Source organism: Podarcis filfolensis, assembly GCF_964270895.1.
Source record: "Podarcis filfolensis genome assembly, chromosome: 15".
NCBI classification, from domain to species: Eukaryota; Metazoa; Chordata; class Lepidosauria; order Squamata; family Lacertidae; genus Podarcis; species Podarcis filfolensis.
Genome location: NC_139618.1, coordinates 34,703,292 through 34,726,191, shown reverse-complemented (window position 1 = coordinate 34,726,191; position 22,900 = coordinate 34,703,292). Strand labels below are relative to the sequence as shown.

Genomic DNA, 22,900 nt, shown 5'->3' with positions numbered 1-22,900 from the left:
GTGTATGTAAGCATTGTGTGAGCAGTGAAAGCGCTGCCTTTGGCCCAAATTTCCTAGCGACAACGGAGTCCATCTTTCTGTCAGTGGACTTGTGGAGCAGGGGTCAGCAACCTTTTTCAGCCATGGGCCAGTCCACCGTCCCTCAGACAATGTGGTGGGCTGGACTATATTTTTTGGGAGGAAATGAACGAATTCCCATGCCCCACAAATAACCCAGAGATGCATTTTAAATAAAAGCACACATTCTACTCATGCAAAAACACCAGGCAGGCCCCACAAATAACCCAGAGATGCATTTTAAATAGAAGGACACATTCTACTCATGTAAAAACATGCTGATTCCTAGACCGTCTGTGGGCTGGATTGAGAAGGCGAACGGGCCACATCTAGCTCCCGGGCCTTAGGTTACCTACCCCTGTGCTAAAGGCAGCATTTTAGCCATTCAGTGTCAACAAAGTTAAGTCCTTAACACAGGCCCTGCCATAAATTAAATCAGGTAGCTTTCATTCTTCTGCCACAAATCGTATGCAATTGACAAGCACATCTATATGAGCTGAAAATAATAAGTTGTGTTCTTTTGCAACGTGACGTAACTTGCTTGCTATTCTGAAAACATGATGATTCCCTGGTTTGTAAAAGAATTAACAGAAAGGTTACTTTAGAAAGCCGGCACGTGTGGTGTCCTAATCCTGGACACCACAGGACACTCGCTGGATGTATAACAGGAACCTCAGTGTCCTTAAGCCAGGGCTGGGCAGCTTTGAGCCTCCAAATGTTGTTAGTTAACGGGCTGAGGAACTTTGTACCCCCTAGATGTTGTTGGACTACAACGTGCATCATTTCTGACCATTGGTCATGCTGGGTGGGGCTGATGGGAGCTGTAGTCAGACAACAGGTTCCCCACCCTAGCCATAATTGAACACAATGCAGCATTTGTAGCAGTGACAACCTCATGTCTTGCGGGCAGTGACCATTATAGGTACGTCCAAACATGTGAGTCCTTTCGGTGTATATTTGCACACCCCGTATCTTGCAGTAGCAAAAACGTTCTTTATTGACTCATGGTCAAATAAGTTTTCTTAGCCTTGTGTCTTCCCCGGATTACCAGTAGATGGTGCTATTGTATCCTTCTCTGAGACACGTTCGCTCTATTAACCTTATTGATTTGTAACCCATGGTCCCTTTCTAAGGGGCTGTTCAGACTTCTAAGGGGCTTTTTAGTGGCTTTTTAGCAGTGTTGAGTACTTCTGTGGCCTTGCACAAGGAAGTCTGGAGTGTCTTCTTAGAATCTTGGTGCAACACCCATGTATTTATTCTCTTGAGCCAAAAGGCTCCTAGAGCAGCTTGGAAGTCAATAAAAATCTAAACACATGGCCTTAAAATTCTAATGGGAAAAGGAATGGAGCAGGAGAAAGGAAACAAGCAAATTTGGGTACCACTTCTTAAAGTTACATTTCTTTTAACAACCAACAGGGATGGCACTAGCTTAGGTACCTTGGTGGAATGCCCATTCCTAGGTGACAGTTGAGGAAGAACCAATTTCAGGAAAAATACTATATTAGTTGCTTTCCATTGCTGCTCATCTATCAATAGGGATATCTCGTATGAAATGTTCCTTACTGTCTTTGGTTCATTCCTTTGCATTTCTGACCTCCTAGTTAATTACTTTGATGGGCTCTTCTTGCCGTAGGCTGCTGTCAAAGAGATGATTTAAATGCCTGACCACTGAAATAAATTCCAGTCTGTTTTGCTATGCAGGGTGCCTTTCTGTGAAATGCCAGCCTTCGTACGTGCTGGCTTTGAGGAGGCCTATGAAAGGACCTCATGCAGTTTTCATGCTAGCTTGAAACTTGGTTATTTCTTAGCTGAATCATTTTGCTGTTAACTCGGTGTTCTTGCTTTCCTTTTTGGGTTACCCAGAGTAAGTGGGAACAGTATCTGGGACCCACTCCTTTCTTTTGAAAGGATACCTGCCCTGTGCAGGTCTACTGTTTTCCGTGTGAAATACTGCCTTGTAGACTTGTTTAGGATTGCAATCTTGAAGATTTCTCTTTTCACTCCTGTTTGGATGAGTAGTTTTAGAGATTAAAAAAGTTCAAGTGCCTGGGGACAGCCTAGTGGCAGCCAGGGGTTTCTGTTTTGCCCTCCTTGAAATAGACTTCGGGCTGATTTGAGGGGCTCGTTAAGCAGCAGAAAAGTGATGAAGGAACCTCTTTGGGCATGTGTGATGAGGGCTATTGCTGTAGGTAGGACTCATGCCCTGCATGCAGGTTCAACCTTAACTTAAAAGAGCAGGTAGCAGATGATGGCAAATACCTTTTCCAAACATCTTGGAGAATGTCTCCTGCCGGCTTTGGGTATAACTTTGACAAGCTTCACCACGCCCCGGCTCTGCCATGCATTTGCTGTCCTGTGCATATATGAAATCTCCCGCATGTCTAATATGGTTCCTACAGTAAGCCACTGTAATAAAAACCTTTAGCAGCATGCAAACTCAAAATATGTCAGGTACCACGTGGTTTGAGAGAGCAAAGTCATTGTTAATACTATAAGGAATCTTTCCTAAAACACAAAAATTCATATTGGGGGCTATTCAGGATGTTTGTTTTTTTGAAAGAAAAATCTGCATTAAAAATAATTAGCCAGGCATTATGTGCTAAATGCTGAATTCTGTCAGCTGATAGCATTTATGCATGCCAGGTTGTTGTTTTTTACATGCGTTTGCTCAGTTTGCATGTTCCGAAGAGCATTTCTTAAGTGTTTGCAGAATCTTTTGATTCGGCTTAGTTGATTCTGCTTAGTGGTGGTCGCTGCTGCCAGAGCTAAACGTGGAACCCCATGTTTGCAGAATCTGGAGTATTTTAGTAATGTGCAAGAAGAAATGAAGATGGAGCAGTAAAACGGCCTGCCGGTGAGCAATGTGGGAAGAACAGAACTCCGCAGGCTGACACTGCTCCAGAATGCTGAAATCGCTTTACACATGTTACGTAGATCTGCAACTATTTGCATCAAATCATGAGTTTGGGAAGGCACCTTTTTTTTTCTTCTTTAAAGGTAAATGAAGGTTTTCGGAAATTCCAAGTTCTGTGCCATATACACAGAATGAATGAATGAAATCACGAGGGACAGCAACTCTAGGCTTCAACTTTGAGCCTTGGTAGTCAAGCTGACCCCCCCTTTCTGCTGAGGAAAAGACAGTGCTTTGTTTGATGTCCTATGGTGCTCAAGTGCAGGCTACTTGGAATGAAGTGTCCCTGCTGCCCTCCTCAGTTCTGCTCTGCTCCGAGTTTCACGCACTCAGAACAGCAGCGAGGAATCTCACTGCTTTCCATGCATCTGCACGGCTCTACATACTGCCTGGGAAAGTCATTTCTCTCCTCCAAACTCAGGAGAAAGATGCCAATTCTCCCCAACACTGTGCTCACCAGTGGCACATTGCACCTGTGGACTCTTGGGCTGGAGGAGGAGAAAGAACGATAGATACAAATGAGCATGGCTGTTGAAAGGAGATGAACACCAGATTTGTTGGTGTTTATGTTTGGTTTAAATAAATAAATAAATAAGCTTTCACCACCACCCCATGACACATTGAAGCAAAAATAGAACAAGGCGGAACACATGGACATGAACATCATCCCCACTACCATCAGCTAAGTATGAGCAATGCCGAACCCTTTATTTAAAAGCTGACGTTTCCCAACCCTCTCCTCCTACAGTTTCAACAGTTTTGATTTTTTGGCCACTGCTGCGGATTTCTGTTCTTATTTAGGTGGCCGGCATGGCAGGTGGTTTGGATTGCCATGATCATTCTTCCTAGGGTCTGTCTTCTGGGTAGACATCCTTCTTGCCCTCTGTCTCCAGCACAGGCATGATTGATTCCCAGAAATGCATTCCCTGAATGTCTGTAAGGTGCCAACAGCAGCTCATTCCCCTAAGGCATGGGTAGCCCGATGTTATTGGACCTCTGGTCCCATTATCCCTGATCATCTGCTGTACTGGCTGGGGATGATAGGAGCTGGGGTCCCAACATCTTCCAGAGGGCACCAAGTTGGCTATCACTGTCCTAAAGCACCCTGGGTACTTTCTGCTTGTTCTGAAGATGCTTCTTAACAAACAAACTTGCCACCCTGCATCTGTCCAGTTCTAGATTCCCCCCCCCCCCCCAAGTATTCTGATGCTTCTTACAATAGCTTTGCATTGCAATTTCTGGTACCGTTGAGGCTTGTCAGCTCCCAGTCTGCCATTTGCAGGTTTCTGCTTTTGCTTGTGGGTCTGCAAAAACGCATGGCTTTTCCTCTCTGGTCACCCATGAGCGTGACGAGAGATGAAAGTGGGTGGACCAGTAGATGTGACTCTTTTGTGCAGTAGGCTGCATTCCAGCCATCCAAAAGCCCAAAGTTTCTCTCTTATCTTTCATCCAGGTAAGCAAGAGACACAATCACAATTAAGTGTGCAGCTACATTCCAGCAAGTCAAAGCCCTTGAGGAGGGTGCAGAGCAGAGCTGAGAATGGTGGGGCCTGTAGGGGACGTGATCTAGGGAGACTATTGAGGCCAGGGCCTGAGGCTTCGTACCTCTGTGCTAGAGGAATTCCACTTCTTTGAAAATGAGTCTTCAAGCTTTTTAAACTGACATTCAGATCAGGCCTGCGGTTCAGTCTGGGACCCACTTGTTTGGTGAACTTGGACATAGATACTTGCGAGTATTTTCCCTCACTGATGACCAAACCCTGAGCATGGCTTAATTAATGTGTGGAACTTACAAGCCCTAAGCTGTTGCAGATTGATTGATGAATGAATTCTTTATTTTGTTTAGGCTGCACATGCATAACCATATCTGGAATTTAAAACACCAGTGGTGATCTTCTGCAGTTGTCCAGTTAGCTCTTTTTTCCCAGTTGTTGGTGGAGTGCAGTAATAAGGTAGAACCCAGCACAGCAGTCAAGTGACACGAGCAGTGCATATATGATAAAGGCCAGATCCTAATTTTCTAAATACTGAGGCAGTTGCAAGTGGAAAGCATGTTCCTTACTGCAATTACTATCTCACTGTCCAGAAATGTGTCCTCCAGAAAGGAGGACCTCTTTCCCTGGCAACATTCAGCTCCCAAAACTGCAACCATCAGCCTTCCTGCTTTATCAAGATTTGTACTGCTCCAATCACAGCTTCAAAATACCTCCTTGGGAACGACACTCTTTTTATAATTTTTTTTTTTTGCATTTTCTATTTTACATATACAAGCCAAATAAAAACATAAATATATAATCCCATTTGACTCCCCCCCCCCCAATTGTGGATCTTAATTTAACGATTTTTCCCTCTGCATTTCTTTTAATAACTCTATTCTTATAAATCCTTTATCATTCCATAGTTCTAATTTTTACTATATGTTTTCTGTCAATCCTACCAATGTGTGTAACTGTTTACAATAGTTTTTCAAATAGATTATAAATTTTCCCCATTCTTTCCCCATTCCCCATTTCCCCCTGGTTTCGAATTCCTCCTGTAAGTTTTGCCATCTCAGCATAGTTAATCAATTTTATCTGCCACTTTTCCTTGGTTGGAGTTGTACCATCTTTCCATTTCTGGGCTAACAGAATCCACGCAGCCATGGTCGCGTACATGAATAGTTTCAACTGGTCCTTCAGGATCTCTGGACCTATAATACCAAAGAGAAAAGCTTCTGGTTTCTTAGGAAAAGTTGTTTTCAACATTTTTTTCCAATTCATTATATACCGTTTCCCAGAAGTCCTTTATCATCTTACATGATCATCACATGTGGTAAAAAGTACCCTCTTTCTCTTTACATTTCCAGCATGTTTTAGACTTTGATTTATACATTTTAGCTAATTAACTAGTAGTTAAATACCAACGATACATTGTTTTCATATACCACATTTTTCCGTGTATAACACGCTCCTATGTATAAGACACCCCCTATTTTTGGGGACTCCAAATTAAGAAAATGGGGGGAAATTGCCCAGAGTTGTTGAGCTTTTTATTGGGGGGGGGGTTGGCCCAGAGTAGTTGAGCTTATTTTAGGGGGGATTGCCAAAAATCACTCATCAGGATCACACATCTGTCAATAATTTATTCTTGGTTTCTTCCCCTTCTAGATAAATCTTGTAATATCTTTCTGCGCTTCTTTAAAGCATCTTGTATTGCAGATCACTGGTATTGTTTGAAACAGAAATAACATTTTTGGTAGCAAATTCATTTTTATCACAGATATCCACCCCATAAGTGACAAGTTCCTCTCCCCCCAATTTCTAGGCTTTTCTTAATACCTAGAAGTAAGAAATGATAAACAAGCAGCACTGATGTTTATAGATGCAGAGAAGGCCTTTGATAACATGTCATGGACTTTAATACAAAAACTTTAGAAAATATGAACTGTGGAGAGACATTCTTGAAAGCAATTGAGGCAATTTATTCTAACCAATATGCTATGCTGATAGTGAATAATGTCTTAACAGAAAAATTTAAGATAACTAAGGGGAGAAGACAAGGCTGTCCTCTGTCCCTGTTATTGTTTATATGGGTTTTAGAGGTTCTGGCTAGAAGAATTAGAGCTGATGAAGAGATTAAAGGGAGAACAGTGGAGCAGAGAGCATATAAACTTAAGGCATTTGCTGATGAAGTGGTGATATCTGTAGAGGAACCTATGGTCAGTGTACCAAGGGTTCTAGAACAAATTTTTGAATTTGGAGAGGTAGCAGGTTTTAAACTTAACAAAAATAAGATGAAAATTATGGTGAAAAATATGAGCGACCAGATAAAAAATGATCTACAATTATGGCAATCTCTTCCCAGAGTTTAATGTACAGTATATTTTAAACCATGTGGTGTCAAAAGTGACCTTTGTAGTGGCCCACAAGGAACTTCCCCAATACCACACCTTGGAAACCATAATCATAGCCTACATAAACAGCATCATAGAATCTGATGGTCATTGGTAAAGGTAAAGGGACCCCTGACCATTAGGTCCAGTCGTGGCCGACTCTGGGGTTGCGGCGCTTTATTGGCCGAGGGAGCCGGCGTACAGCTTCCGGGTCATGTGGCCAGCATGACTAAGCCAGTTCTGGCAAACCAGAGCAGCGTACGGAAACACCATTTACCTTCCCGCTGGAGCGGTACCTATTTATCTACTTGCACTTTGATGTGCTTTTGAACTGCTAGGCTGGCAGGAGCAGAGACCGAGCAATGGGAGCTCACCCCTTCACGGGGATTCGAACCACTGACCTTCTGATCGGCAAGTCCTAGGCTCTGTGGTTTAACCCACAGCGCCACCCGCGTCCCTATGGTCATTGGTACCAGATGGTATAAGGGTCCCTGGAAAATAAGCAGGGCTACTCTTATTTATTTATTGCATTTACATCCCACCTTTTTCTCAAGGAGCTGAAGGAGGTGTACATGGTTCTCTCCCTCCTTGATTAATCTTCACAGCAACCCTGTGAAGTTGGTTAGGCTGAGAGAAGGTGACTGGACCAAGGCGACCCAGTGAGCTTCACGACTCTTCTCCTGACTTCTGAAGCACTTAATCTGCCAAAGCAATTTCAGACCTGAAACTTGGTTAGAAGCTAGACTGGAATGCATAAAGAAACCTTGAGTCTAGACATGCCCAGAGTTACACAGCCACTGCCCACCTCTTTGCTAGCATAAAGGAAGGAGGATAACACTGGGTAACAGCTGGTAATATCTAAAGCGGGCTTCCTCAACCTCGGCCCTCCAGATGTTTTGAGACTACAATTCCCAGCATCCCTGACCACTGGTCCTGCTAGCTAGGGATCATGGAAGTTGTAGACCAAAAACATTTGGAGGGCTGAGGTTGAGGAAGCCTGATCTAAAGTCTCAGAAGGTTTCCTCTTACTACTGTCCCGTTTAAAGGAGGATAATATGTTGTGGTTGTTTAGTCGTATCCGACTTCGTGACCCCATGGATCAGAGCACGCCAGGCACTCCTGTCTTCCACTGCCTCCCGCAGCTTGGTCAAACTCATGTTTGTAGCTTTGAGAACACTGTTCAACCATCTCGTTCTGTTGTCCCCTTCTCCTTGTGCCCTCCATCTTTCCCAACATCAGGGTCTTTTCCAGGGAGTCCTCTCTTCTCATGAGGTGGCCAAAGTATTGGAGCCTCAGCTTCAGGATCTGTCCTTCCAGTGAGTACTCAGGGCTGATTTCCTTAAGAATGGATAGGTTTGATCTTCTTGCAGTCCATGGGACTCTCAAGAGTCTCCTCCAGCACCATAATTCAAAAGCATGAATTCTTCGGCGATCAGCCTTCTTTATGGTCCAGCTCTCACTTCCATACTGGGAAAACCATAGCTTCTCACTTCACTACTGAGAAAACCATAGCTTTAACTATACAGACCATAGCTTTAACTATATGGAGGATAATATATCCTTCCTTAAAAGGGGTCCTAGCATGTAGTTATAAAGGGAACAAATAACAGGCCACACAGTTCTCTAAGCATCTTGTCTACAGGTTACCGTAGCTGAAAGTGATTCATGCAACAGCACTTAGCTGAGGGCCCAGATGTTTCAGTCATGGGACATAAAATCAAAGTGGAATCTTAAGCTGGAGCACATGCAAGCATTTTTTCTTTGCTAGGGTGCACAGTTGTACTGCCCTCACTGCAGGAAATATGTCTTTACATAGGCTCTAAGTAGGACTGCCAACTGTGTGTGTGTGTGTGTGTGTGTGTGTGTGTGTGTGTGTGTGTGTTGATCATGAGCCTTTTTAACGCGTTGCATTTTCAGGAAATGTGCATGCCATCAAAACCTCAGTACATATTGCTTTTAGATATACTAAAGAAAACGTAAGCAAAGTTGACAGTTTAATAACCAAAAGACATGGTGATCTTTAATACTGTGGTTAAAGTAATCATACAAGAACCCTAAAAAATAAATGTGTCTTTACACACTTGATAATCAGCCACACTGTGGCTACATTTCACCCTCATCAATTCATCAGCTGATTTAGTTGATTGCCAACTAAACCGAATAAAGCAGGCAGCCCTAGCTGTCAACTACAGTTGGTTGAATTTGAGACTGGTCTTCCACCACTCTTGCCTTTGCAGACCTCACTGCTTCATCTCCCATAATCCTTCAGAAAAACTTGAGCTAAGACATGTCAGGGTGAACATGTCAGTTGACCAAGCCATTTCCCTACTTTAGAGAGAGAGTCTAGGCCTTTGGAAGAATAGCCTCTGGAAATTAACAGAATCCATCAGCTTCTTGGTGCAAACAATGCTAATATCTTCTTTCTCCTTGCTTCCTGCAGAAACTTGAAATCATTCTAATCCAAGCCTTTGAACACGGTGAAAAATCCTAGATATAATAACGAATAAGCCAATGAGACTAAATAACTCTGATTTCTAATTTCAGACGGACCACGCATGCCTGTCTTGTCCCCTGTGCGTAAGGAAATAATATTTTAGTGCCCTCTGTGGGGTTTTATAGGTCAGAACTAGCAACTAGATACATGTCTGAAAATCAACAGAAAGGCAGGACTGGCAGATGGTGAAGACCTGATGTGGGTGCCATGTGCTCCTGATTTGTCAGGAGGCAGACTGTTGTGTTCAACACTAACTGAAGCTTCTCAAAGTCATCCAGGCTTTAAAGAGTATTAGTCCGTTTATCCTCCTGAAATCCATTACACTTACCAGGAAAGAGAGAGAGGGAGTATTGTAAATCTGATAGCTTCCCCCTGCTTCTCTGTTCTATTTGTCCTCCAGCCCTTTTGGCTCCTGTAGTCTCTAGGCATTTTAGGAAGCTGGAATCAGCCAGGTTTGTTCTATGCTGCCATAACAACTGTCTCCATGGAAATGGAGCTCCAATGAGGGAACTTTTGCAAAGTCTGTTCCAGCACCCTCCTTATCCTTGCTCCATTTCAGAACCTATTTTAAAATTAAAACAAAATGTTGCCAGCCACCAGCAGACTTTTCTGTTCAAGTCCCCCAGTTTCTCCCATTTCTTTCTTTCTAAGCTGAAATTGGACTGCACGGGTCGGGCCTCATCCCTTAGCCGGGATGCCAGACAGGGCGATCTTGATGTACTTCCTCTGAGCTGAGCAGTGTGCTGGGCGAATCTATCAGACTGGATTTTACTCTTGCAAAGTAAGAGTAAGAGCTTGTTACTGCCCTGGGTTCCGCAGTAACATAATTGTGCAGTCACCTTCAGTTTCTTAACAGGATGGGCCCATTTTTCATCCCTAGTGATCAGCACAAGCCACTTAAGTCGCCTGTTAGGGGGATTGATGCATGTGGATTGTCGATTAGAGGTCAATTTGGTGACCTGTTTTGGTAATCCTTGCATTTTGTGAATGCCTTATCAAAGCGGATTTATGTATCGCTATAATAGTAAGTCCTACGGTCCGTAAGTGGAGGCTGAGGGTGGAAAACTAGGGTTTCTTTTAGCTTTCCTTGGGAGAGAAGGCAAAGACTTGGCTGCCGAAGGAACAATTGGGAGTCCTAAAGGACGCTCCCAGTTATTATTTGGCAAGTGAGGCTTGCTGTTGGCACTGATCATCGACGACAGCAAGCCCCGATAGGTGCAAGTGGATCCCTGCTCCAAACAAGTTTTCCTGATAGCACTGATTGGCTCTTACAGCAAGCGCTATTGGGTTACTGATGTCATGGTGACATTAGATGGGTGGCCGTGTTGTAGCCTACTGCTACAAGGGAGAAACTGCTGGAAACACAAAGGACAAGCTTCTCCACCTGCTTTGCCCCACTGCCCTGCCTGGGAGCCTTATAAAGAGAAAGTGCTGCTTACATTTTCCCTCTTGCTCGCTCAACGTTTTTCTGGGGGGATGCTCTTCTTTTTTTTGGAAGGAACAAGAATGCATTTGGATTTTAATATTTGGCTTTTGAAATGTTAAGGTTTTGTTTTGAATGTGTATCATTTATATTGTTTGCATTCTGAAGAAGTGTGCATGTACACGAAAGTTCACACCAAGAACAAACTTAGTTGGTCTCTAAGGTGCTACTGGACAATTTTTAATTTTTTAAAATATATTTCTGCTGTGTCAGACCAACACGGCTACCTACCTGAATTGTTTGCAGGTATATTTCTTTGTAAGCTGCCTTGGGGGCCTTTCTTGGGGTCAATAGGCAGCATATAAATACAGTGCAATGAAAAAGTATAATTTGAAAACTATGTTAGCCCTATCATGGAAAGTGTGAATCCGATCCAAGTAACCAAAGCAAATGGAGCACCAAGGAAAATTTGGGCATGGCTATTGTCTGAGCATATAAATTGACTAAGCATTTCAGGATCTGAGAGGCCTCTCTTCTCCCCCCAGCCCACCACTTAATCATCTCTCCTAAACTACAGGGCCCCAAAATCTTTAGGGCAGATGATTTAACTCTGATCATTTTAGCTGCCCTTTTCAAGCTGAAATATCTTTTTTGAGATGGGGATAACCAGAATTGTAGACAGTATTCTATCTAGGCCTGCACTGCAATGGCAAGGTGCATGATGTTATTTCTGCTCCTTTCCTAATAATTCCTTACACTGATTCTGCCCTTTTCACTGGTGCAGCACAGTGAGTTGACATTTTTAGCGAACTTTCCACTATGACAAAGAACGTTCCTGGATATTCAGAGCCAATTATACATTGTCAGTAGAAAGGTAAAATTAGGGTGCTGTACTTCCAGCTGCCATTCTGTTGCCTAGTCACCCAGTTTGGACTCTTTTGGAGGTTTTACCATCTGCTTGAGTTTCTACCATCCAGAATTTGATGTTTCCTGCAACTTGACTACCCTGCTGTTCAGTCATATCATTTTAGGGGCAAGCAATGCCCAAACATTTCCCTGGCCTGCTGCAAACTTTTTAATGTTTGTTCTTCTAAAGTTAGAGGATTGATTGGTGCTCGTGAGCTTCTTCATTCTTAAATACTTCGAGTTTCAAGCTCCCTGATTCATATTTATAGTCCCCTAGTTTGTCTTGTATTTCTTGTGTCAACAAGAGTTTGTTATTTTTGTAGAAGTCTGGTAGGCAGTATAGGCCATTGGCTTGCGAAGTTTTGTGCTGTGTGATGGAATAGTGGGGGGTGAAACTGGGGAGGGGGGGTTAATGGGGATGGGGTTGTGGGGGCAGTTTGCCTCTTTCCCCTTCCATGCTTTAAGAATGGACTGTGTGAACCTGTTTAGTGTTATGGAGATGTTCCTTAGGTATACCTTTGTTTTGACCTGGGGGAGCGCATTGGGAGGTGGAGCAGGGAGAGAAGAGAGGCTTGTTCTGTGAAAACTGAGATTGCTTCTATATCCTGGAACTGCGTGATACCAGGCCAAGGAGTGTGTGCACCTACTTTCCAGTGACTTGGAAAGGGCAGCACCGAGTGCCAGCCATGCCATTCCGATCTTCTGTCGCAATGGCTCATGTGTCACCCTGTTCAGCAAACTCAAATAGTAGAAGTAAATCCAGTTGTCATAAAAAAGTAATAAATTGTGTAAAGTTAGTGCTGCCTGCCTTTTTTTTTTTTTCCGGAGTTCGCTGTCCTCCATTGTCCTGTCCCTGTTTTTAAGCATTTGCCTCTTGTTGTTTTTCCACATTACCATGACTGACCGCAGCTGTCCTTTTGCTTCGTCTATTTTTAACCTTTTTCTTTTGTCTGGAGGCTACCCAAAGCTAGACAGAATTGTGTGGGGAGGGGGGCATTTAGTGTGATTGAGTCCCATGATGTGAAATACAAACTCTCTCCCTCCCCCCCCCTCCAGCCCCCCACAACATTGACAATTCTTTACTTTCTGGCACTGGAGGCAACGAAAGGGTGACTTGCTAGTCTTAGCTCTCTGGAGAAGCCACTGGGGCCATTTTAATACAAATGTCATTAGTGGCACAACAGCTGGCACTCCTCAGTTTAACCTAGCAGATTTGTCATCCTTATGGATTAGCATGATGGAAAATGCAAGGTAAATATTGGGGGAGGGGCTGGGGGTCGGGAGAGGAAAAGTTTTTTCATGCTGTTTTCCCTGTTATCTAATAGAGGTAAAGGCAAAAGGTAAAGGATCCCAGGACGGTTAAGTCCAGTCAGATTCAACTATGAGGTGCGGCGATCCTCTCTGATTTCAGGCCAATGGAGCTGATGTTTGTCTGCAGACAGCACTTCCAGGTCATGTGGCCAACATGACTAAACCAATTCTGACGCAATGGGACACTGTGATTAGTGCCAGAGCGCACAGAAATGCTGTTTACCTTCCCACTGCAGCGGTATCTATATATCTATATATCTATATATCTATATATCTATATATCTATATATCTATATATCTATATATCTATATATCTATATATCTATATATCTATATATCTATATATCTACTTGGCACTGGCATTCTTTCAAACTGCTAGGTTGGCAGGAGCTGGGACAAAACAACAGGAGCTCACCCCGTCACGTGGATTTGAACTGTCGACCTTGCGACCAGCAAGCCCAAGAGACCACAGCACTACCCATGCCATATTGGAGTGAAAGGGATATCCTAGGGTTGATATAAAGGCATGTGGACTTGTCCACTGAGGCTCCTGGAGCTCTCCTTGGGTGCATAAGAGTAGACCTTAGCACCATTTTAGGCTTTCGCTTGCAGCTTGTCCCTGTTTTTGTTTGCTTGCTTTTCTTTGGTCTTTGACTCTTCTTCCGTTCATCCATTTTAATAGCCAGCTTCTTACTCTCTTCTCCCAGGAAACAGGAGCAGTTCCAGGCAAATCCTGACAGTTACAATGGAGCAGTGCGGGAGAATTATGCCTGGTCCCAAGACTACAGTGATCTGGAGATTAAAGTCCCAGTGCCCAAGCACATTCTGAAAGGCAAGCAGGTAATAATAATGAGGAACGGGGTTGTTGGGTGGTCCACTGTGGGTGAGAATCTCTCCCACTATCTTGCCTGCATGGGACAGAGATGCTGGTCTGGGTCAGTACAAACATACTTTATGCTGTAGTTGTCTCTAGCTGTCCACCAGAGGGCCACACCAAATTGCCTTTCGACTGCAGCAGAATGCAGGCATGTAGCTGAGAGGCCTGTAGAAAACAGCTCCTTGTTCTGCATGTTCTTCTCCATACTTAACCAAACACTTCAGAGCTCTGCTTCTGATCTATCAGCAGAACGTTTTGCACATTTCTTGCTCCCCCCCCCGCAAAAAAATCTCTGCATAGTTATGCAAAATAGACCTGTACCTAAACAAATTTAGAGATCCAAAAGAAAAGAAGGGTCCATTCCTCAGTGGTAGAACAAATGGCAACCCCTGGCATCACCAGTTAGCAGAATCCTTTGCCTGACACCCAGGAGAGCGCGACTGCCAGCTAGCATTGGCAGTAGTGTGTGGATCTTGCTGGACAGAATAGGAAAGCCCTAGCCTGCAGTTTGCAGTAGTCTTAAAACTGAATCAGGGAGACCACCTTCATGACCACCTGCAATTTTTGTCTGCACCCATAAATATTACATTTGAATTGCCTTGGGACAACCACCCAAGGTTCCCCCCCCTTTTGTTTCTGGCTTGTTCACACAGATTCATCCCTCCTTGAATGTGAAAAGTGAATTGAAAGTCACTGCACTGTGGCCAGGTCCTGATTCACTTCTTTTATCTAAGGAAAAATGACCGTAGGATTATCATCTCCGCTGGCTGGCTGTCATTTCTCTATAAAACCACAGTGCAAGAGCCCAACTTGATCAGCAAAGTGTACCTTTTGCATGATTATCACCTCAGTGTTGTTGATCTAAGATATCAAACCATTATTGTGTAAACAGCCTCATTGATGTTGAGATGGTTTTTCCTGGGGGATGTTATTTTCCAGGATTCCTTTTCTGCTGTGTTCCCTGGGACTCATGCCTTGTGGAGTGTGAAGTATTTTTAATTGTTGCTTGCTGGAGAATCTTCTGATTCTGCAAGCAAAGACTGTTTGCAGGGTGCGTGCAGATAGAGACAGTATCTGCTGCTGAAGCACGCAGCAAATGCAGGCATATATTTTTTTCTCCATGTGGTTTCCTTGGTCTAAGCATGCTTCGCTATCCAACTTTTTCCTTGGAAGACAGGCCAGCATCAATAAACCTCATGGGATCAGCTTGCTGTGGAGAAGCCCAACGTGTTTATGTTAAGCCTGATGGTTGCAGAAAAGAAAACTAACTTTGCTTCACAGGTTCCTCTTTCCTCCCCGTTTATTTAGTAGCTTGTAACATTAAGGGCTCCCAGGTGGTGACGGTGGAAATTCCGCACCCTTTTAATTCTCATTCATTCTCTCTCTCTCTCTCTCTCTCTCTCTCTCTCTCTCTCTCTGCCTCAGCACACAGGCACGCACACACACATAATATTTTTTCCCCTGGACAGAAGAATGATGTAATTTATTTTGTCAGTCTGAGAGAGGCATATCTCTACTGCAGCCCCATTATTGAGGGGGAGGTTGAAGAGACGTACACAGACGGACTTACCGACTGAAGTGGTTAGAGTGAGGGCTTATTTTCACTTCCTGCTATCAGAGAAGCTGTTAAAAGAAGGGAGGGGAGGAGTGATATTTTGTGTGTGCGTGTGTTTTTCCATCTGGAAAAAAGGCTTGTTTTTCTTCCCCTCGGTTTATTCAGGGCAGCTGAATTGAGCACACTTAGTTTTGTACATCAGCTTCAACCTACACAGCTCTTTGTCATGTCAGAATAGCCCTGTTGTTGCAGGAGCATTAATTGACACTGACAGTACAGACCTAGGGGTAAGAGTTGATAGCACACTTAACAGTAACTGGGCAGCTAGTTGAGGAAGCTCAAAATGCAATTTATTTATCATCCTTACGACAAAGCAAAATTTCAGAAGGTCGGCCTAGATGTTGAAGCATGGCAGGGGGTGCAATAAAGCACAAACTTCCCTTCCTGCTGTGAACTTGCCATGCTCATGGCTAGTTTATTTGCATTTTCCTCTGTTTAAATCCTTGCGTGGGATCAATCTGCAGCATTTTTTCTTCTCTCCCAACCTCCTGTTCTTGCATGACATTAAATACAAACACATTGGGCATGTTCACATGGTACACTAAACCATGATTCAGTTGTATGTGCACAAGCAATAGCAAGCATCAGTCTTGTGTTCCCTTCCTTCCCCACTCCTTTGGAGTTGCCGCAAGGAGGGAATTGAAAATTTTATTTCTGCTTTTCACTGCCTATGGTTGCTCGTTTATATCCAAACCTGGACAAACTGTGATTAGCGTTAACTATGGTTTAGGGAAGCAAAACCATACATCACACTGTAGTTAATGATCCTGGCTAGTTTCCTAAACCATATTTATCACAAACCACAGTTCTCAGGGCCTAATGAATAAATTAGCTGAAAGCAGAAGCAAGTTTCCAGTCTCCTTGCAGTTCAGCGGGTGGAGGATAACGGAAGGGGGAGTGCATGAACCCAGTACCCATGCATATAACACTAAACCATGGCTTAGCATTGTGTGTGAACCATGACATCTTATTATTCGCTGAAAAACATAGGGAGGAGCCCTCCGGGGTTAGATTGATCTACACCAGGATTCTGTTTCTCACAATGGCCAGCTGGATGCTTACACACTCCGCTGTTTGTCCCTCATCTGGTGTCAGACTGCCTCTGAATATGTAGACTTTATTAAGCTGTCCTTGCCAATAGCTATTGATAAGGCCTGTCTGCTATAAATTTGCATTTACAGAAATGCAAACCATTGACCACTGTCATATTTTGTGGCAGAAAACTCCATAAATTACTTATGCATTATATGAAGAATGATTTTCTTTAAAGAGCCCAGAGGGACCTAGGCAGGAACGGCAAAGGTTCAGTTAGCTTGGAGAAAAGGGGGCAGCAATAAATCATAGAGAGCTTGTGGTTCTATTTTTCACCCTCAGTCCTTTTTTATTTTATTTTAATGAGCAGCCTAGCATGAGCAGTGAGTACGCTTACTGTCCCTGAAAGCCACAGTTTGATAACTGATGTAGTCACTTCATGTTATTTTCAATCTCATTTTATTTTGTGTTCCTGAATATGAATCCATCTGCCATACAGCAACCCAGTTTCACTGAAGGAAGGCTAATCTTTGTAATCAGAAAACAGAACTAGCTTAGCACTGTTCTTTTTATTAATATACAAACCTAAATTGATTGAACATGCTTTTATTTCAATCATTGTTGGCCCTTTGATTTGGTGTTTTTAATGCTATGTTTACCTTATATAAGCAGAACAAAAACAACAGGGAATGGGGTTTCCTTTGTTATTTTAACCCTATCCTGTCATCTCAGTTTCTGAGATGTTCACTGAAAGCGTGAAATTAGAAGAAAATAGTTCTTTTGCTTACAGCACGCACACACTTCTCATTTTGGGGAGAGTATTTTGTTGACTTGTTTCTGTGCTTTCAGTAGGCGTTTATGGGTACATTTCTGTGAGAAGCAATTGAGGTTGAAAGCCAAGTCAGTGTTGGGTTTAATTTCTGAGCTCTCTAAGGCCTGCGACATTCTCTTAACTGAAGCTTCAACATCTGATTCTACATTTTGAAAATGCACTGCCTCCTGCACAGCTGCAGCACATCTTCAAATGTGTCGTACTTGTGGGTTACAACTGGAGTGATAACTATAGCTGAACCAAAATCTCAAGTTTTTAGTCTTTGTTCTGCTTTTTTGAAACACAGTAGGGTTTGCTTCCCTCCTCCAGATGTGCATTGTGAATGGCATTCATTTGTGAGGGGGCTAGAAAGGACTATAACTGCGTTCTCCTTCCCCCTGTGTGCCTGCTCAGCACTTAATTGCCCAGCTGAAGAAATGCTGTTACAACTATTGAGCTCTGTGTGTGTCAAATCTGCACCCTTTTTTAATCCTTTTCACTGTCAAGGTTAATTTGTTGGAGCCCTGGGCTCTTCATTTTCATAGTATACATAGTCTCAGTAGTGCACGAAAAAGTGTAAATCATAGCATAATAGCAGTGTGTCCACTATTGCTGTTTGGTGATAAATGAAGCAAGGAACTTTATTTTGATTGTGAAAACCTGGCCTGCAACAACAGTGTCATGCATACCATACAAGCAAGGTGTGCAGTCTGTCCAGTCCAGTGATCAAAATTCTTTGTGACCAGCCAATCTGATGAAAAGGCTGTGTTATTTGGTCCAATACAGTTGCAGGGTTGTGATTCTATGCATATACAAAAGGTTAACTGTCTAGATCTTACTAGGTCAGCAGAAGAACTGTGGTCACTGGAAGGTAAAGTTTCCTAAGTTGGGGTTCTGCTAAACAGACCTTCCTGTGGTCAGAGTGGGGCTTCATTGCTGCTTCTTCATTCTGCATAAGTAATGGTCCTCAAATATTTTCAGCTGTCTTTCTGGAAGGAACTATGCTCATGACGGTGCCAATAAAGCGAAAACCGGGTCCCAAAAGCAAAGCACGTTACAGTATAATGATAAATTCTGCCCTATAGCTCATTTTCCTTTCATCATCTTTTCCTCCTCCCATTTCTCCAGGGCTTTCTTCTAAGATTATCCTCATGACTTATGTTTTGGTTTTTTGTTAGTGCTTCTTTTAATACTACATTTTCTAAAAATAGACAAAATTGTTGCAAGATAAGCAGCTCCTTCTGACATTCCTTTGCAGGCACACACAACCCTTTTTAGTATACATATTTCTTCTAAGTTCTGGATTAGTAACCTACTTTTCCATTCCTGGCTTGCTGCACAAGGTATTCATCTCTTCTAAGACTCGATAGTCTGCTCTAGACAATTATCTCTCAAAATTGTCCCATTTTATTTTTAGTTCTTTCCATCTTTCAAATGCAGTTGCAACACAGTTACTTACTGAAGCAGTCTCCATCTCTGTTTACTTCTGAGAAGATGAGTCACTAAAAGTTACCTAAACAATGATAGCACATGAACATTTCAAGTGAGATCCAAACTCTGGATAAAGTCTTCAAAAACATGCAAGCATATCTGTTGCAAACTCTCCTGCTTTTAAGGACTTTGATTTTTAGGGGGGTGGGTAGGGTTTTTTTAGTTTTCAATATGAAGACCATATATGAGAGTCAGTTTCTTTCCTCACCACACATCACCATGTTTCCAAATATAGGGCTAGGAAGACTGAGTATGCAGCAGTACTATATTGCCCTTGCCTCCCTTGACAAGCGGCAAGTCACCTGCCCCACATATCTTGGATTTGCCATATGACAGTCTCCGCTGTTCATCATGACAATTGTACACAATCATGGTACTGATCATAGAACCTCTGGACCCGATGTCTATATCAGTGAAAGAAAGCTTTGCAGGCTTTCCCCCATAATTTACACTCTGTTTTGTTTGTTGTTAACTGAAGGAATTCCACTAGGATATGTTAAAGAGTTAATTTAATGTATAGAAATTATTTTTGTCTCGATCCCTTAGAATGATTAGGGTTACTTTAGAAAGCCTCTATACCTTGGAATAATGGTGGAAATGACAGCTTAATTATAGTTTTCCTTATCTGAGAGGGTCTTCTTAGTCCTAGTCTCTCACTATGCCATCATTGTTGTCAGGGAATCAGGAGCAGGAGCACTGGGGAGAGAGAATTGGGAGAGCGAAGGGGAAGAATCCGAGGGCAGCGTAGGGGAGTATGACAGTGGCCCGAGAGATTCCATGAGCTTCTCCAGCGAATCAGAAGATTCCCAGAAGGGGGCGCCGATGGTCAGGGCAAGGGGGGTCCCAGGGGGGACGCACCAGAAACAAGGAGCCAGAGGGGAACCCCAAAGCAGCAGTGGAGGATCGGGACCAGTTTCCCCACCAGAGTGTAGTGGGGGGGAGGAGTCACATGTGTCAGGGGCAGTGTCTCCTCCAGAGAGGGAGTCAGGGCTGACCACGCCTCCAACGGAGGGGAGGTCAGTTGCAGCTAGCCCCCCCGATGGGGGAAGCAGTGACAGCAGCAGTGGAACGGTCAGGAGGAAAGCTGCTGGCTGCGCGCGCGCGCCAAGTTCAAATGTGCAGGCGCGCGGAACAGCAGGAGACCCGGATGGGGAACCAGCTCCTAAAGCCCGCTGGAGGGAGGGAGAAGGCTCAGGGGAATCAGCGGGAGAAGAGGCTAGAAAGGGCGGAACCCCGGCGGGCAGGCGGACCCAGAGGAGGAAGGAGCAGCGGAGAAGGTGGAGCAAGGCTAGAATCTTAAATTGGTGTCAAGGGGGAGGAGACTCAGACGGAGCATCAGTGGTCTGACACTTTAGACGTGGGGCTGCGCGCTGCGGCTCTGGAAGTGAAACTGAACTTCAATAAAGACTTTTATACTTAACAACGAAGCAGCGTTGGTCCTTTGTGAGCTGGGACCTAGGGTAGCTCTGACAATTGTTCTTTTTAAAACAAAACCTGTGCTTTGTTTTGTGTTTTTAAGTGGCCCTGGGCCCTTTATAGTAAAAACGAAAGGCAAGATAACAAACGATAAGAGATATTTTAAGTTACTCACTGTAAACCTCTGGGACGCGGGTGGCACTGTGGTCTAAACCACAGAGCCTAGGGCTTGCCGATCAGAAGGTCAGCATTCGAATCCCCTCGATTCGAACGGGGGTGAGCTCCTGTTGCTCGGTCCCAGCTCCTGCCCACCTAGCAGTTCAAAAGCACCTCAAAGTGCAAGTAGATAAATAGGTACCGCTCTGGCAGGGAAGTAAACGGCGTTTCTGTGCGCTGCTCTGGTTTGCCAGAAGCGGCTTAGTTATGCTGGCCACATGACCCAGAAGCTGTCTGTGGACAAACGCTGGCTCCCTCGGCCTATAGAGCAAGATGAGCACTGCAACCCCAGAGTTGTCCGCGACTGGACCTAACGGTCATGGGTACTTTCACCTTTTACTGTAAACCTCATTGTTTGTCCCACATTGTAATTCCATTCAGGTCCTCTGGAAGGAGCAACAAAGGGTGAAATTACCTTTCTAATTTTCTTCTCTATCGTTTTTCCTCCCCCCAGGTTTCTGTGAACATCGGTAGTAGTTCAATTTGCGTGGCTGTGGTGGAGGGAAGTGGGCCACGTGTGCTCATGGAAGGCACCCTCACTCACAAGATCAACACAGAGAACTCTGTCTGGAGTCTGGAACCAGGAAAGTGTATCCTCGTAAGCACAACTTCTCCTTTTCACTGTGCATGTGTGTTCTCGGTACATGTCTGCTTCCCCCTCGAAAGTCTCTGAGCTTTAGTTGCTTCTGGGTTGATTTGGGAATGCCAAGAGTTCTTCTTGAAGGCTGGAACAGAGACATTGCTTCCTTAGCTCTGCTACAGAGCTACCGAATTAGCTGCACCAGAAGATCACTCCATCCACTTACTATTTTGCATGTGCTGTACTGCTTTTCTTGCATGGACGTCAGTACACTGATCAGACCCAATCTGTTTAACTTGAGGATTGCTGTTGCTCTAACTTTAGGCTGTATGCTTCCTTCTGCTTTGTCCTTTTCTTTCTGCTTCTTACTTGAGCCCTTATTCTGCACTTGACCTTATTTTTAGTTCCCATCTTTACTTTCATCTCCCTTTAAAGCCCATGAAGCTCATTGGGGAACCTCAGGTGGGGATCTTGTCTGCTACCCTGAGCTACTAGGAGAAATGGTGGGGTCAAAATACAGTAAGCAATAACAAAAAACCTCCTGGTTTAGTGCACAGATGGTCAGAAATAGGGGAGGATCAGAACGGATATTTTTTGTTTGCGGTACACAGAAACGTATCTCCTTGGGCTTAGGTAAACCTTGCTATGTAAGAAGCTGCACGATCCCAAATGAGATCACTGGTCTCTCTTGCTCAGCACTGTCTTACACAGCTCTCTAATGTTTCATACAGGAATCTTTCCAGTCATGTCTGGAGGTGCCAGGGATTGGAACTGGGATCTTCTCCATGCAAACCTTGGTTACAAGGTTTTCCTACAGGACAGTTTTTTAGACCATATTTGCAACAATTGCTCTAGGCTTGTGGCTTCCACATAAAACCTGAGCCCATGGCAGTTTCTTATATATAAAAATGCAGCACCATCCTTGTTTGTGTTACAGAGTAAAAACAAAGACAGATCCCTGCCTTTAGGAGCTTACAATTTAAACATGAATACATGGAAGGCTACAAAGAAAGATTCGACACCAAACAGATGAAGAACATCCTTTCAATTCCATGTCCTTGGGCTTAGTTTCAGTAGGTGATGAGAACCAAGGGGAGAACTAGGAGGGATTTGAAGCGGGAGAGAGATGGGGGTGCCAACAAGAAGGTGTTGTGGGAGTTCCAGACATGAAGGTGGCGAGGAAGAAAGAGCTGAGGCATTTTTTGGTTCAGCCTCCCTTGGGTCTGGGATTTCTTCTAAACTCTAGTGCAGTGTCTTGATTGTGTGCTCCTAAACATCAGAGGAGGGACGTGGGAGGCGCTGTGGGTTAAACCACAGAGCCTAGGACTTGCTGATCAGAAGGTCGGCAGTTCGAATCCCCACGACGGGGTGAGCTCCTATTGCTCGATCCCGGCTCCTGCCCCCCTTGCAGTTCAAAAACTCATCAAAGTTTTTCCTAGCAGGAAGGTAAATATTGTTTCCGTGCGCTGCTCTGGTTTGCCAGAAGCGGCTTAGTCATGCTGGCCACATGATCCGGAAGCTGTATGCCGGCTCCCTCGGCCAATAAAGCGAGATTAGCACCGCAACCCCAGAGTCGGCCACGACTGGACCCTAATGGTCAGGGGTCCCTTTACCTTTAAACATCAGAGGAGAAAATGGTGGGCTTTGGGGGGGGCGGTGTTGCAGGTATCTACTGAAAATTTTGCAGAAGGAAAAAAATTGCATGGCTCGGCTAAGTTAAGAAATTTGGGTTTAACGAGCGATAGTTGGTGCTATTGACAGGTGCTGCAGCAGTCCTGATCTGCTGCTCCAAGCTCTTTTTTTGAAGTGATAATTAGGCAATTGCTGAGGCCTTAGCCAAGTGGCACTTGATTTCACATGCTGCTCAAATGAAGGTCTTTGCCCGTTAT

General features: G+C 44.0%; 1 protein-coding gene across 1 annotated transcript in view; it reads left to right on the top strand.

The window, feature by feature from the left end:
* Positions 1–22,900, top strand: part of NUDCD3 (NudC domain containing 3) — a 56,197-nt gene that overhangs the window by 16,325 nt on the left and 16,972 nt on the right. Inside the window, exons 3-4 of the mRNA XM_083588990.1 lie at positions 13,681–13,813; positions 20,886–21,029. Coding sequence (XP_083445116.1) covers positions 13,681–13,813; positions 20,886–21,029 — 277 coding nt within the window. The remainder of the gene's footprint in view (positions 1–13,680; positions 13,814–20,885; positions 21,030–22,900) is intronic.